General features: G+C 44.6%; 1 protein-coding gene across 4 annotated transcripts in view; it reads left to right on the forward strand.

Moving 5' to 3' along the window:
* si:dkeyp-72e1.9 (syntaxin-binding protein 4) overlaps positions 1–16533 on the forward strand; it is a 113984-nt gene that overhangs the window by 66662 nt on the left and 30789 nt on the right. For all 4 annotated transcript variants that reach the window (XM_015968937.3, XM_070546962.1, XM_054742123.2 and 1 more), the window contains 6 exons: positions 7747–7816; positions 7904–7978; positions 10970–11049; positions 12966–13089; positions 13631–13772; positions 15041–15147. In XM_015968937.3, the coding sequence (XP_015824423.3) occupies positions 7747–7816; positions 7904–7978; positions 10970–11049; positions 12966–13089; positions 13631–13772; positions 15041–15147 (598 nt within the window). The remainder of the gene's footprint in view (positions 1–7746; positions 7817–7903; positions 7979–10969; positions 11050–12965; positions 13090–13630; positions 13773–15040; positions 15148–16533) is intronic.

Here is a 16533-nt window from a genome sequence, read left to right on the forward strand (position 1 = left end):
AGAAGAAGGGTGTTACAAGTAGCAGTAGAGCACGTGTGTGTGTGTGTGTGGGGGGGGGGGGGTAAATTTAATTGATAATGGAGTACAGTAACTTAGTGTTGCCTCGATTGGTGTGGATTAGACAGGAGTAATACTGTAGTTTGTTTAGTGTAATTGTCATTATACTGAGTCATATGATTTTTATATAGTTCTTTGTGAATAGTGAGTCCAGTTTTCCTGTAGAGGCGCCCAAGCTGCCTGGATTTGGTTTTCAGCGTCCGGAGTTGAGGGGAAAACCAGGGAGCAGACTGACAGAATGAAACAGAACGAGTTTAACTGGAGCAAGGGAGTTTAAAGTGTGAGCTAACTGGTCATTGTAGAGAGCAGCCAGGTCATCAGGAGAGGAGAGAGTGTCCGGCAGCTGAATATTATCAATGCAGGAGGAGAGGGTGTTGATTTTAGGCCTGCCTGGTAGTGCAGTTGCTAGTGTGGCAAGGTGGAGAGACAAGGGCGCGGGCGGGATTCGATCCCCAGACTTACAGGTGAGAGTCATGCGCGCTAACCAGTCAGCCAAAGGGACATCCCCTTGGCCAAGTAGCCAGGGCGCATGATCAGTTGGGACACTGTGACAGGACGCTCACACTGCCACTCTAGTACTGTTGCCTCAGCAACAAGGTTGTCATTTTGAATCCTACATGGTGTTTCTGTGTAGAGGAGGTTTTCTTTGGGGTTCCTCCCACTGACATAGGCCTAAATGTCCATGTTAGGTTAACTACAGACTCCAAACAAACCCTAGGAGTGACTCCGTGTGTCCCTGTGATGGACTGGAGACCCTCCCAGCATGTCTCCTGCCTCTTTCATGATGACTGCTGGAGACAAACACCAGTTTCACATAACCCTACGGAGGAGTAAGCAGTAAAGCATAAAGATTGGCTGAGTCTAATGGCTGCAGGAGACTGGAATGTAAATGGAAGAAAGGCCAGATTACTGTTGAAAGCGTGAGAGATGCGTGGTCCCAGTATCAGAAAGCTAGAAATGTTTTTTTTTTGCTGGTATTATTTCAGCTAATTCTGACAATCCACATGTTTTATATAGAACCATAAATGCCACGCTCTCTCCTGCTGCAACCGTTTCTCCTCTGTCTCAACTGCTCTCTGTAACCAAATTTGACAGTTTTTCTCAGATAAGGCTGCTAAGATTAGAGCTCAGATCTCTCCTCCTTCCTGCACCCCGGCTCTGCCCACTCCTGCCCGTGGGCTTTTCAGCGTCTTTGAACCCATTTCTTTTCCCTGTCTGGAAATAATAACGTCTATTAAACCTTCTGTTATGGGTCCAACTCAAAAATGGTGTAGGCGCCACTTTCTGCATTCTGGTGTATTTACACAGTGTTACACCTACTTTACCTACAGTAGTAAAAGCTTAACTCAATGACTATTGTTAAACCTCTCGCTGTTTAATGCAGAAAATACTAAAACACTAAAAAATACTGATGTTGATTGTGTGTTTATTTTATTCTTGTCAATAATAAGAACACCAGCAGGTGGCTATGGACTGAATTTGAATTTAATGAACCATTTTAACATTTATTAACAACCACACCGCTTTGTTATATCCCTAATTTACAAAGCAACAATTTCATTTATCCCAGTTGTAATATTATTATTACTAGCCAAATTGAAAATACAGATAAGCAAGTATTTTGTTAGTAGTAGAAATTTCATGTAAGGATATCCAACAATTTCAGTGATCTGAGACAAACCCAAATCCTTAAAAAACCCAAAGCAACATTTATCAGGCAGATTGGATATATGTTCCAGATATGTACGAATCTGTTCCAAGTACATTTTTATATTCCAAATATCTATGATAACATTCTTACTATCCATAATGAACACTTGAGATTTCTTAAATACAGTTAGTCTTAGGACAAATGATGTCACATTTCCCATTCATGTGTATTGGATTCACAGCAGACTGAAGTTCTTCTTATGTGACATGAAAACAGTTCTAGTTTAAATGTAAGTTCAGATATTAAATAAAATGACTGATAGCTGGATGTTTTTTGTTCATTGTATCTATTTTAAATGAGACATTTTATTAGTAATAGTTGAATTATAGGTGTTTAAAGTTAGACTTTCTCCGTCAGAATTCAGTTTAGCTACTAGTGTTTATCTGGAACATTCACTTTCACTAAGAACAACAGATTGGGTCAGAACCAGCCTGCCTAATAAGTGTTTAAACAGCCAGAGCGCCTAGCTGAGGAATACCACTGACTAGCCAGCCAACTCCAGTAAAACCCGTCCAGTGGGACGTCTTTGGTAGAAATGTCCTGATATCCACGTCTGTTGGGGGATCAGACGTGGAAGAAACCTGTTGTTGGAGTGACTTCTCCAGCTTCACAAGCCTGCACTGAAGTTCCACTTCGGTTTTGTCTAAACACACTCAGTCCATCATGTGCTATAGTGTCTGGACTCTTCTCCAACAGTGTTTTATGTTTTATTATTAGGAACCCTACTAGCTGCAGCAAGCTGCTGCTTTTCTTCCTGGGGTACCTCGTTATACAATTACATAAAATTGTACATAAAAGAAGAAGAGAAATACATAAAAGAATAACAACACAGCAACAAAGTACACTTTGAAAACCAAAATCAGAATATACTTATCCTCAACATAATCTCATGATAATATTAATAACACAAAATGAACAATGAACAATCATGTCATAAAGCTTCAGAAATCCTAAGGCATCCATATTGCCACACACCTACATTTCATCTTCTGTAACAATATGATAAATTATTTTAAGTATTTAGTGAGTTCCTCCTCCCACATTTCTACCTAAGTAATCTTTTAATCTGGTTTTAAATGCATTTTACTCTCATTACCAGTGATTTGCTTAGGTAGACAGTTCCACTCATACATCCCTCTATAAACCATTAGATCTCACTTTTGGCAATGTGAATTTCCCTCCTTCAGCATGTTGGGTGGCATACACATGCTTGTCCTTACTAAATTCAAGGGACATATATAAAATGGACGTCGTCTTTGTCTCCCTGAGCTTCCAAATAAATATAAGAAGTCGGTCCTTCACAAGAAGCCAGTTCAGCTCAGTGTGCATTTCTCATACATTTGCCCTGTTTGCATATTAGTGTATGGCTGCAGTCGGCCTGAATCTGCGGTCTCTGGGTCTGCAGTGATACCTTTCTCTCCATGTGTGCACCAGAGCAGGGCAACCAGGAAAACATGGAATGGATTGCAGCAGACTGAGTCATTTTTGATGGATCAAGTCGAATGGATTTCTATGAGAACGCTTGAAAGAGCACAAGGGGGGCCAAATGTGTCCCCTTCTGACATGATGGTTCAGACGCCTATGCTGCTGTCACACACCTCACTGCTGTCTCACACCTCACCACTGTCTCGCACCTCACCGCTGTCTCACACCTCACTGCTAACTCACACCTCACTGCTAACTCACACCTCACTGCTAACTCACACCTCACTACTGTCTCACACCTCATTACTGTCTCACATGTCACAGCTAACTCACACCTCACTACTGACTCACACCTCACTACTGTCTCACACCTCACAGCTAACTCACACCTCACTGCTGGCTCACACCTCACTACTGTCTCACACCTCACTGCTGACTCACACCTCACTACTGTCTCACACCTCACAGCTAACTCACACCTCACTACTGTCTCACACCTCACTGCTGACTCACACCTCACTACTGTCTCACACCTCACAGCTAACTCACACCTCACTACTGTCTCACACCTCACTACTGTCTCACACCTCACTGCTGACTCACATCTCACTACTGTCTCACACCTCACAGCTAACTCACACCTCACTACTGTCTCACACCTCACTGCTGGCTCACACCTCACTACTGTCTCACACCTCACTGCTGACTCACACCTCACTACTGTCTCACACTTCACTGCTGACTCACACCTCACCACTGTCTCACACCTCACTGCAGTCTCACACCTCACTGCTAACTCACACCTCACTACTGTCTTACACCTCACTACTGTCTCACACCTCACAGCTAACTCACACCTCACTACTGACTCACACCTCACTACTGTCTCACACCTCACAGCTAACTCACACCTCACTACTGTCTCACACCTCACAGCTAACTCACACCTCACTGCTGGCTCACACCTCACTACTGTCTCACACCTCACTGCTGACTCACACCTCACTACTGTCTCACACCTCAAAGCTAACTCACACCTCACTACTGTCTCACACCTCACTACTGTCTCACACCTCACTGCTGACACATCTCACTACTGTCTCACACCTCACAGCTAACTCCCACCTCACTACTGTCTCACACCTCACTGCTGGCTCACACCTCACTACTGTCTCACACCTCACAGCTAACTCACACCTCACTACCGTCTCACACCTCACTGCTGACTCACACCTCACTACCGTCTCACACCTCACTGCTGACTCACACCTCACTACTGTCTCACACCTCACCACTGTCTCACACCTCACTGCTGACTCACACCTCACTACTGTCTCACACCTCACCACTGTCTCACACCTCACTGCTGTCTCACACCTCACTGTTGTCTCACACCTCACTGCTAACTCACACCTCACTACTGTCTCACACCTCACAGCTGGCTCACACCTCACTACTGTCTCACACCTCACTACTGTCTCACACCTCACTGCTGACTCACACCTCACTACTGTCTCACACCTCACTGCTAACTCACACCTCACTACTGTCTCACACCTCACAGCTAACTCACACCTCACTACTGTCTCACACCTCACAGCTAACTCACACCTCACTACTGTCTCACACCTCACAGCTAACTCACACCTCACTACTGTCTCACACCTCACTGCTAACTCACACCTCATTGCTGACTCACACCTCACCGCTGACTCACACCTCACTACTGTCTCACACCTCACTGCTGAATCACACCTCACTACTCTCTCACACCTCATTAGTGTCTCACACCTCACTGCTGACTCACACCTCACTACTGTCTCACACCTCACTGCTGACTCGCACCTCACAGCTGTCTCACACCTCACTACTGGCTCACACCTCACTGCTAACTCACACCTCACTACTGTCTCACACCTCACTACTGACTCACACCTCACCGCTGTCTCACACCTCACTGCTGTCTCACACCACTCTACTGTCTCACACCTCATTGCTGTCTCACACCTCACCGCTGACTCCCACATCACAGCTGTCTCCCATCTCTCTGTTGTCTCACATCTCACTACTGTCTCACACCTCATTGCTGCCTCACACCTCAGAGCTGTCTCACACCACACTACTGTCTCGCACCTCACTGCTGACTCACACCTCACTACAGTTTCACATCTCATTGCTGACTCACACCTAAACACTGTCTCACACCTCACTGCTGTCTCACACCTCATCGCTGATTAATACCTCACCACTGTCTCACACCTCACTGCTGTCTCACACCTCACTACTGTCTCACACCTCACAGCTAATTCACACCTCACTACTGACTCACACCTCACTACTGTCTCATACCTCACTACTGTCTCACACCTCACTGCTGACTCACACCTCACTACTGTCTCACACCTCACAGCTAACTTACACCTCACTACTGTCTCACAACTCACTGCTGGCTCACACCTCACTACTGTCTCACACCTCACCGCTGACTCACACCTCAGTACTGTCTCACACCTCACAGCTAACTCACACCTCACTACTGTCTCACACCTCACAGTTAACTCACACCTCACTATTGTCTCACACCTCACAGCTAACTCACACCTCACTACTGTCTCACACCTCACAGCTAACTCACACCTCACTACTGTCTTACACCTCACTGCTAACTCACACCTCACTACTGTCTCACACCTCACTGCTAACTCACACCTCACTACTGTCTCACACCTCACTGCTGACTCACACCTCACCGCTGACTCACACCTCACTACTGTCTCACACCTCACTGCTGAATCACACCTCACTACTCTCTCACACCTCATTAGTGTCTCACACCTCACTGCTGACTCACACCTCACTACTGTCTCACTTCTCACTGCTGACTTGCACCTCACCGCTGTCTCACACCTCACTACTGGCTCACACCTCACTGCTAACTCACACCTCACTACTGTCTCACACCTCACTACTGACTCACACCTCACCGCTGACTCACACCTCACTACTGTCTCATACCTCACTGCTGAATCACACCTCACTACTCTCTCACACCTCCTTAGTGTCTCACACCTCACTGCTGACTCACACCTCACTACTGTCTCACACCTCACTGCTGACTCGCACCTCACCGCTGTCTCACACCTCACTGCTGTCTCATACCTCGCCACTGACTCACAACTCACTACTGTCTCGCACCTCACTACTGTCTCACATCTCACTACTGACTCACACCTGACTACTGTCTCACACCTCACTGCAGACTCACACCTCACCACTGTCTCACACCTCACTACTGTCTCACATCTCACCGCTGTCTCACACCTCACTACTATCTCACACCTCACTGCTGTCTCACACCTCACTGCTGTCACACTCACCACACTGCTGTCTCACACCTCACTGCTGTCTCACACCCCACTACTTTCTCACACCTCATTGCTGTCTCACACCTCACTGCTGACTCCCACGTCACAGCTGTCTCACACCTCACTGCTGTCTCACACCTCACTGCTGTCTCACACCACACTACTGTCTCACACCTCACTGCTGACTCACACCTCTCTACTGTCTCACACCTCATTGCTGTGTCACACCTCACTACTGTCTCACACCTAACTACTGACTCTCACATCACAGCTGTCTCCCACCTCTCTGTTGTCTCACACCTCACTACTGTCTCACACCTCATTGCTGTCTCACACCTCACAGCTGTCTCACACCACACTACTGTCTCACACCTCATTGCTGTCTCACACCTCACCGCTGACTCCCACATCACAGCTGTCTCCCATCTCTCTGTTGTCTCACATCTCACTACCGTCTCACACCTCATTGCTGCCTCACACCTCAGAGCTGTCTCACACCACACTACTGTCTCACACCTCACTACTGTTTCACACCTCATTGCTGACTCACACCTAATCGCTGTCTCACACCTCATCGCTGATTAATACCTCACCACTGTCTCACACCTCACTGCTGTCTCATAGCTCTCATGCATGTTCTCTACCACTCTAACATACCACTCTGCCACTCTAGACTTCGTCCTGCCCCACAGCTCCTCTCTCAGCACTGTCATAAGCTTTCTCTACTCCTATAAAGACACAATGCAGCTCCTTCTGACCTTCTGTTCTTCTCCATCAGCGTCCGTAAAGCAAAATAAGCATCTGTAGAGCACTTTCTTGGCATGAAACCGTACTTCTGCTTACTTGTCTGACTTAACCTAACTTCCACCTCTCTTTCTCAGAGTTTTATTGTACGACTCATTAGCTTTATTCTTCTGTGATTGCCATAATTCTGTATGTCTCCCTTTACTATTAAAATCTGCACCAGAATACTTTTTCTCACTTCCTCAGGCATCTTCTCACTTTTCATGAGCTCAAAAACTTTGATGAAAACTCTCCTGCCACCTCACCTAAACACTTCCATACCATCACATGTATGTCATCAGGATCAAATACCTTTCCCCTCTTCATCCTTACTAATTAGACCCTATTGGAGAAGGGTTATTGTCATTACTGCACATTACTGAATCACCTTTTGTGTTTCGACAGGAAACTTGTTGCCTGGAGACCAGATCCTGGAGGTAAATGGAGACAGTCTAATAGGAGTCACAAGTGAAAGGTAACCTTCTAAAGGTTTATACTTCATGAATTCTGTAAATCATAAAGATTACATCTCAGCACTGAAATATGTCTGTTTACTTCACAGAGCTGTGGAAATCCTGAGAACAGCATCTGCTACCAATCACATGCGACTTCTCATAGCCAGAGACGAAGAGGCAAAGTAGGCAGAATCTGACTGAAGTAGATTTGTATTTAAAAAGGGCGCCCATGTTTGGCATTTGACCAATGCTGAAAACTAAATCTGCAATCTCTTTGATCAACATTTATCCACATAAGATACGAAAGACTCTTCAGTACAATAAACATAAATGCAGCAAAAACAGCAAATACACAGATGAATACTCTAAAACAAATGATAAACTAGGGATGAAACAAATCCTCGAATTGTTCGATTCATTAAATTCCTCAAAACAGTTTTTAATGTTTCAAAGATTCGTTAAATGTGCCGCACCTCCACTTTCACTTTTCTCTCCTCAAAACCTTCGCCTGTCAGCTGAATCGACCCCCCCCCCCCCCCCGACACACACACACACACACACACACACACACACACACGCACGCATGCACATGCAAGACGCATGCATGTGCACCCACACACAGGTGGAGTGGACAGGGAAAACAAATGTCTTATTTAGCCATTTGTCAGTTCTCCTGGGACATTTTAAGCTCCAACATAATATTATTTATAGATCAAAGATCAGTTTCTAATTGTAAACGAACACCATTCTACTACCCCATTAAAAACCCTAAGAAGACGTTCCTGCTTCTGCTGATTGGTTGGAAACAAATCCGGAGGATACAGAGGTTATGTGATGTGGTGATGTCAGTGGAGAGACTTCTGGTATGGCAGCTTTCTAACCTGTGACCAGCCATCAGCATCACATACTTCCTTCCCATCCTGTAACCCTGATCCTCAACTGTTTACTGGGGTGGAGGAGAGATTTGCATATTAAAAATCAAGACTGTAGCACAGGAACTGCTGGTGTCTGCTAAAAATAGTCAGAAAAGCAGGATTTATTTCTCAGCTTTGGAAGAGGATTCCTGTCAGAGATGTGAAAAGCAGTGATCCGACACCACAAACTGAGCAGTAAAAAAATAGTCATGTTTGTTTCCAGATGGTTACGTCTCGGATGGATTCTCATGCTGACTGATGAAGCAGCCTAACGCCTGGCATTGTCTTATAGTACAGAACCAGGAGCAGAGCTCAACCTTGGGTGGTTCTGTGAAGAGATGAGTGTTAATCTGAGCTCTAAGTACGCTTTCGCCCACAACATGGGGGGAAGAGAGCAAGCTACAGCAGGGAAGAATTATGACGAATTCTGCGTTCGTCTAAATCCTCCTCAGCTTTTCTCTGCATGGAAATGAGTGAAAGTTCAGTTAAATGCTAAAGTACAAATGTTTGCTTGAAATCAGAAGGTTAGGAGCAGAAGCTTTTAGGGATTTGAAGATGGTAAGGTGAGCAACCTGCATAAAAGGACAGATGTTGCTCTGAAATGAAAACAGATTTAGTGAACTTGCACAAAGGAAGTAAAATACTTATAAATAATATAAAATGCTGATTGGTCTGGAGTTAAAGGTTAGGTAACTACAGTTAATCTCTTAGACCTGGGCAAAGTTTTAAAAATGTCACACAATTTATTAACTTGAGAGATCAGCATCGGTCTTAGTGGGAGCTAACAGCCATGTCAGGGGCCCGGGTACCTCATATTTTCATTCTGTTTGGATTGTCGCTACCATCAGCTGCCTCTAGAGTCCCACAAGCCCGAAGGGCCCAACAGGACTCTTTCCTCTGCTTGACAGCATCCGGAACTGCCAGTGTCCACCAGTGGGTTTGGGGGTTGCCACCACAACAGACACCAACAACTCTGCGGCCACAGCTCTAGTCAGCTGCTTCAACAGACCATGGCTCACTTGGACTCAATGGGAGGAAACATCTGGCGAATGTTTAATGTGGTAGCCAAGAAACTACCGAACAATGCCACAAGCAAGAAAGGAGAAAGTTAGTCGTGCAAAGTTCGAAGAGCCATGTTTAGTATGCTGGTGTGTGCTTCCCTTGTGTTATCTTACACTCATGTTTGTGCTTGTACTCTGGGTATAAACTCACTTTACTGTGAAACACTGATGGAGCTACGACCAAATCATGATCTGGTGAGACTGATGACTTGAACAGATTAGAAGGATTTCTGGTTTTCATGCCAGTGCTCTTCATCACTAACAATCGAGCTGCAGCAGATCCTGGATCAGGCCTGGGAACGGCATGGAGGGCAGCTCATAACACTGCGAGTGAGCCACCCTTGATCCAGGAAAGAGCTTGCAATGCTGTCCGGTCCCAGATGGGGGGAGCAAACCTGGACAATCTGCATCCGTTGTTCTGTCAGAGCGACGCCTGGGTCCTTGAGCCCTTGTCTTACTGGGTCAGCGGTCTTGTGAACTTCCTGGGTGTGTCTGGTGAACGTCTGGTTGGTAATGAACAAAACTTTATCTTACCTTTTTATGGCTCAAGCGCTGGATTTTCTGTGTCAGTGAGACCTGGATGAATCACCCACATCTTGCTGATTTTAATATCCATGTGTGCTGCATGGATGAGCTGTTGGCCAAAGACTTTCCTGCTGAGTTCCTTTAACAAGTCACGGTGTGGGTCCTCTAGAGATTATGAATCTTGTTTTTTTGGGATCACTTGCCAGTTTTATGCCGTTTTTTCTACCTTGTTGGCCTGCAGTAAATGACACTCGTGTGACATGTTGTCAGGTTTTAAATGCAACTAAGTTTGCTGAGATTGTTGACATGTAATCCACTGGATTACCAAGCTTCGCTCAGCACTGAGGGGTTACCCTCCAGTTTGACTTGACCTGCGAATGTGTTGTGGAAGAGGTTGAGGAAGCCCCGGCTCAGATGGGCCTGTGGAAGCCAGAGAGGAAAAGGAAAAGAGTCAGTCTCCAAATTTCTCATGATATATTTATATTTATATTAGTAATTATTTATAATTATTAATAATATACGTAATTATATAATTATATTTAACCCAGCAGATTGCATGGACTCACCGTCCTCTCTATGCATGTGTATCATGTTAATAATCTGAACTTTGTCCGTGGACATCACCGTTATGTGTAACATGATAACGATTGTTACTTTCATTTATTTTTTCAAGGAGAGATTTTGCTGAGCTGCTGGAGAAATATGGTTCCAACGGCAGCACGGGCTCAACCCGTAACTCACCTGTTCAGCAAGGTAGGTTTCCCACTCTGACCTCACACATGCGGATGTTTTCTAAGCACTAAGAACTTTTCTACACTTAGATCTTCATGAGCTGTGTTAACCAAACAACAACCAAACCAAACAATAATTTTATCATGAGTGTTTTATTAGTTCTTATATTTGCTTATCTCTTATTTAATTTTTTTTCTATCTTACCTTCTGCACCAAAATACCGCAGCAATTTCCTAATGTTGTGACTTGGCACACATATGGCAATAAAAACTTCTGATTCTGAACATGCTGCCATTTCCATGTTTCTCTCCACAATAATCCCACTAATAGAAACTAAACTAAACACACAAGGACAAGCACAGGACCTCTTTTATGCGTTATTAGTTTTGTTTTTGTAATAATACAAAGACCACAGAAGTCAACACACTTAAATCAGGATGATGAGAAGACATCTGGCCTGGTGAACTGAAACTGGAGTTATTCAGAACTTTCTATGTTTAAACCTTTAAACCTTGAGGCTGAGTGGTGTAAGTCAGCCTTTCATAATGGCTTCAGACAACTGCTGTTATCCGTCACACAGCTATAGCATCTGCTGGGAAGGAGGCAGCAAGTACGTGTGAAGGAGCACAATGACCACATTCAAAAGAAACAAAAGTTTGGTTCTTGGGTCCAAACTATGCAGCCACTTGGTAGACAGATCCTACCAGTACCCAAAGGTTCTGGACTGAGATCTGGTGACTGTGGAGGCCGTTGGTGGTCATGTTCTAGAAACCAGTAAGAGATGATCTGAGCTTTGTGACCTGGTGCATGATTCTGCTGAAAGTAGCATCAGAAGATGGGCCCATATGGTCATAAATGGATGGAGATGGTCAGCAGCAATACTCAAGTAGGCTGTGGTGTTTAGCCAGGCTCAGATATCACCAAGGGGTCCAGCGTGGGACTAGAACATCCCACCATCACCACCATTACAGCAGCGGCCTGCTTTCATGTCAGCGACACCAAATTCTGACTCGACAGCTGAAATCCAGATCCTGACCTCAGCTGACAGGAGATGCCTGGTGTGGTCTTCAGCTGCTGGAGTCCACCTTGGTACAAAGTCATGGTTATTGGAACTGCTGTGGGTTCAAATCCCTGTAGATCAGAAGTTTCTGATGGGTGGCTTGTCTTATACCAACAACCATGTCACGTTCAAACTTCTTTAGGTCCTCTTTTCTTCTCCATTCTGTTGCTCGGTTTGAACTTCAGCAGGCGGTCTTTACCACATCTAGATGAATCATTTCATCTGACTAGCCAGTTAGAAAGCTAAGTGGCTGGTGAGTGTGTTATAGTTGTCTTCTGTAACAAAAACATCACAGTGCTGCACTTCTTAGAGTCCGCTCTGGGACTGGGAGATGGGTGTCGGGACCCAACGCCTCCCTGCTGGACTCTCAGCTTCAAGGGGTTGGATTGGCGGTAAAACCACCAAATAGCCGCTGCTGCAGCTCACTGCCCCCCCACGGGGATGGGTCAGATGCAGGGATGAGTTTCATCCGTGTGTGATGACTATGGGACTTTAACTTGAATGAAAACATTTTGATTCTGCATTTCTGAGGACTTGCTTTAAAATGTTGCTGCAGTTCGGCAGATTAAAATCCCCACAGCTTGAGAGTTAAACTAGTGTGTTTTTTCAGATTGTGATGTCAGACGAGCAGATGTCAACGCAACAGTGGCTTTCAAATTTGTCCCAGGGATAATTTTCTTTGCAGTTGGTTGGTCAGCATGTCAGGTGCCATGCTGTGCTTTGTGTCGCTCATGCTTAAAATCCTTGGCAGGACGGTGAGCGCTCTAGGAATGTCTGGGAGTAAACAGGGCCGCTGTTCTTTTTATATAACCTTGATGAACAAACCTTCCATTTTACAAATGAAGCCACGGTTAAGATTTTTTCTCTCAACCCAAAGGAGGTCGCTACCTGGACAGCACGTCGTCTGGCTCCTCATCGCGCTCCCAGAGCCCGCTGATGCTGAGCCCTGCGAGCTCTCAGACTGTTTACAACAACGGAGGCTCCATGATGCGCTCTCTCAGGTGTGTGTGTGTGTGTGTGTGTGTGTGTGTGTGTGTGTGTGTGTGTGTGTGTGTGTGTGTGTGTGTGTGTGTGTGTGTGAGTCCTTACACTACAGTACACATTGAAATTAAACATAGAAACGATTAATAATAATTGTCCCCGGCAATCTTCAAGTCATATTTGTTCATGGTTATTGACCCCAGCAATATTAAAACACACGCCCTTGCAGATACAAACACAGATAGTGTATGGTCCCTGTGGCAGCATGTTTTCAGTATCTTCCTGCTCACACACACCTGATTCTAACTGCTAAATAATCTTCTCAGCCTTCATCGGGTTTTGCAGGAGCTGCTAATCTGTCATTTTAATCAGATGTGCAGCGTTCAAGCAGCAAAGGTCTTAAACCAGCAGACGTCCAGCACTCGTGATGCTAGCATGTGCTTTAGCCTGTGCTAAAGTCCAATGTAGCTTAACGCTGCACTGATCAAGTAGCTTTAATGCACACCATCCCTCCTCATCCAGAGTTAGTGCTTTCTAAATGTTTTTAATGTGTGTCCTCAGTCACCCAGGAGAAGGCGTGATTCAGCTCATCTCCGTGGCTCGGTCCAACAGTTTAGGAATCACCATCGGAGGGGGTTCTAACCGGCCTGATGGACCTGCTGTCTTCATCCAGGAGGTTCTGTCTGGAGGAGATTGTCACAAGGTAAGAAATGGACCTGAACTAAAATGCACAGAGAAAGTATGCAACTACAGACCATAAAGGAAAAAAAACAGTCAATTTCCCATCGACTGTGGTCTTTACTTTGGTCCTGTTGAGTCAGCAGCAGTCCACAGCTCTCAGGTTTCTACATTTAAGATTTGACTCGTCCATCCGTTCCTCTCTGAGCTGGAAGAATGACTTGATAGGACAGAAACGGGTGCCCTGGGTAGGAGGCACATAGAACAGTGGTAACGATTGGAGGTGAAAGCCAGTGAAAGGTGGGACTAAGAGAAGTGGAATCAAGGAATGTGTCTGTTTTTAATATTCCTATTGTTGTTTAGCTTGCTGTTGATAATAAAACGCTTTAACAGTAGCTGGACCACCATGAATCTAAAGTGAGGACAAAACAGCAGGTGTGGATGTTGATCACTGGTTATCATGGTGGAGGCCAGGGATGCAGCTGCTGAGGAAGTTGGTGGTGTAAGCCAAGCGGCTCCTAACTCCCAACACAGTTAGCACAACATCCGTCCTTCTAGGCTGTACAATTAACACATTTGTTGTTGCTTAAATTCAAAATGCATTCAGTCAACACCAATTTAACCTCTTTTACACACAAGCTCAACCAAGACCAAAACTATGTCATCTTACAGTCAGATTTACGAATGCCTTCACACGGCGTGTCAGAACAGATAGCATCATGTTCTAAACTGAACTTATGTAGGCTAAAGTCAGCGTGAACTCCACTTCATCTTAGTACACGGTTTTAGTTGAGTCCTGGGCAGTTGAGCGAGTCTTTATCGTCGACGGGGACACGGCCGATCCACCTCATGCTCTCCCATGGAATACACTCTTTGGGAAATGTTGGGAAGCAATTTACAGTAATATATGTTGAGCGCTAATGAAATACTCACTGTATGACATTGATGTCAAACAGTAAATAAATTCAGTTACATAAGGTGGTCTCAAGGCAAGCGTGAAGAGAGAAAGGTGTGGACAACAATTTGAAGTTCAGGGCCTGAAAAAGGACTGTAGACCACTGTCAGCGGGTGCTGCAGGTAGAGCCGTGCTAAAAGACCGTTTCTACTCAAATTCCACAGTTTTTTACACAACAAATCAAGCAAAACTGCAAACATTACAGAAAGCAGACTTTGTGGCTCTGACTGGGGATCATTGGACCTCTGTTAGATACATAATTACATTGAAGTGACCACCGAGTCTGCTGAACACTGGTGCCACCAGCAACTGATCTAAAGAAATGTGTTTGTGTGTAGGATGGACGTCTGAGGCCAGGAGATCAGCTGATTGCCATCAACAAAGAGTCTTTAATAGGTGTGACCCATGAGGAGGCCAGAAGCATGTTAAACAAGGTGAAAATCAGGTGAGTGGTGCTCGTAGCATCAAGATGGAGAAGACTCATCCTTGCTTTATAGAGGTGTGGTCCTGCTTCCTCACTATGACTCAAAAATGTATCATAACTCCTAAAAATAATTACTCTTAATACAATTACGCCCACCAAGGTAGCTCATCATCATCATCATCATCTTCTTCTTCATTATTATTATTATTATTATTATTATTATTGTTGTTGTTGTTGTTGTTATTGTCATTATTATTATTATTATCATTATATTATTATCATTATTATTATTATTATTATCATAAATATTATCATTATTATTGTTATTATTGTTATATTATTGTTTTTATTATTATTATCATTGTTGTTGATGTTGTTGTTGTTGTTATTATTATTATCAATTATTATTATTATTATTATTATATTATTTGTATATTTGTGCTTTCACTGAAGTGCCAGAATCAATCCATGCTTCAAAGGCAGTTTCAGGGTTAGTTTATGGAAAGCATCCTTCTGATGTTGTGGGCACTTCCGAGAAGAACAATCTTCTGGATTTCTTGGACTGTTGGGTTTCCAGGAATCTGTTTTGTGCTCTTTTCCAGTCCCTTCTTGATGAGGCCAAGTGCACCCACTACGACGGGTATTGTTGTTGTCTTCATCCCCCACAGTCTTGTGACTTCTATTTCCAGGTCCTTGTACTTTGATAGATTTTCAAGCTCCTTGGTGGTGACATTTTTTTGAGATGGGATGGTCATATCAATCATGAGGCAGGTCTTCTCTTCTTTGTTTTTGATGATTACGTCTGGTCTGTTGGCCATGATTTCTCTGTCTGTCTTGATCGGCATGTCCCACAACACTGTGATGTTGCTGTTTTCAGTCACTGTTGGTGGTTGGTGTTCATACCACTTATCTGCAGCTGGTAGATGGAAATGTTTGCAGATCTTCCAGTGGATATAGCTCGTTGCCCTGTCATGTCTGTGGATGTACTCAGTTCTGGCTAGAGTGGGGCAGCCTGAGAAGTTGTGGTAAATGGTTTCTTCATATTGGCTGCACATTCTACACATGGGGTCTGTTCCATCTTTAATGATCTTGTGGTGGTATGATCTCGTTGACAGGCTCTGGTCTTGTGCTGCTATCAACAATCCTTCAGTTTCTGCCTTCAGTCCTGCACTGCGTAGCCACTGATGAGTATGATCTTGTTCTACATCAGCTTTTTTTACTCTCAAGGGGTATTGTCCATGCATTGGTTTTTCCTCCCATGTTTCTCTCATCCTCTTTTGGGCCCATTTCTTTGCCTCCCTTTTGGTCCTCTTGGCAAAGCTCATTACTGTTTCTTTCTCGTTTCTTGCCACCTCTGGGATGTTTAGTTCCTGTGCATATCTTATAGCTTCTTTTGTAACAGAGTAC

This window comes from Nothobranchius furzeri, chromosome 18 (genome assembly GCF_043380555.1).
Source record: "Nothobranchius furzeri strain GRZ-AD chromosome 18, NfurGRZ-RIMD1, whole genome shotgun sequence".
NCBI classification, from domain to species: domain Eukaryota; kingdom Metazoa; phylum Chordata; class Actinopteri; order Cyprinodontiformes; family Nothobranchiidae; genus Nothobranchius; species Nothobranchius furzeri.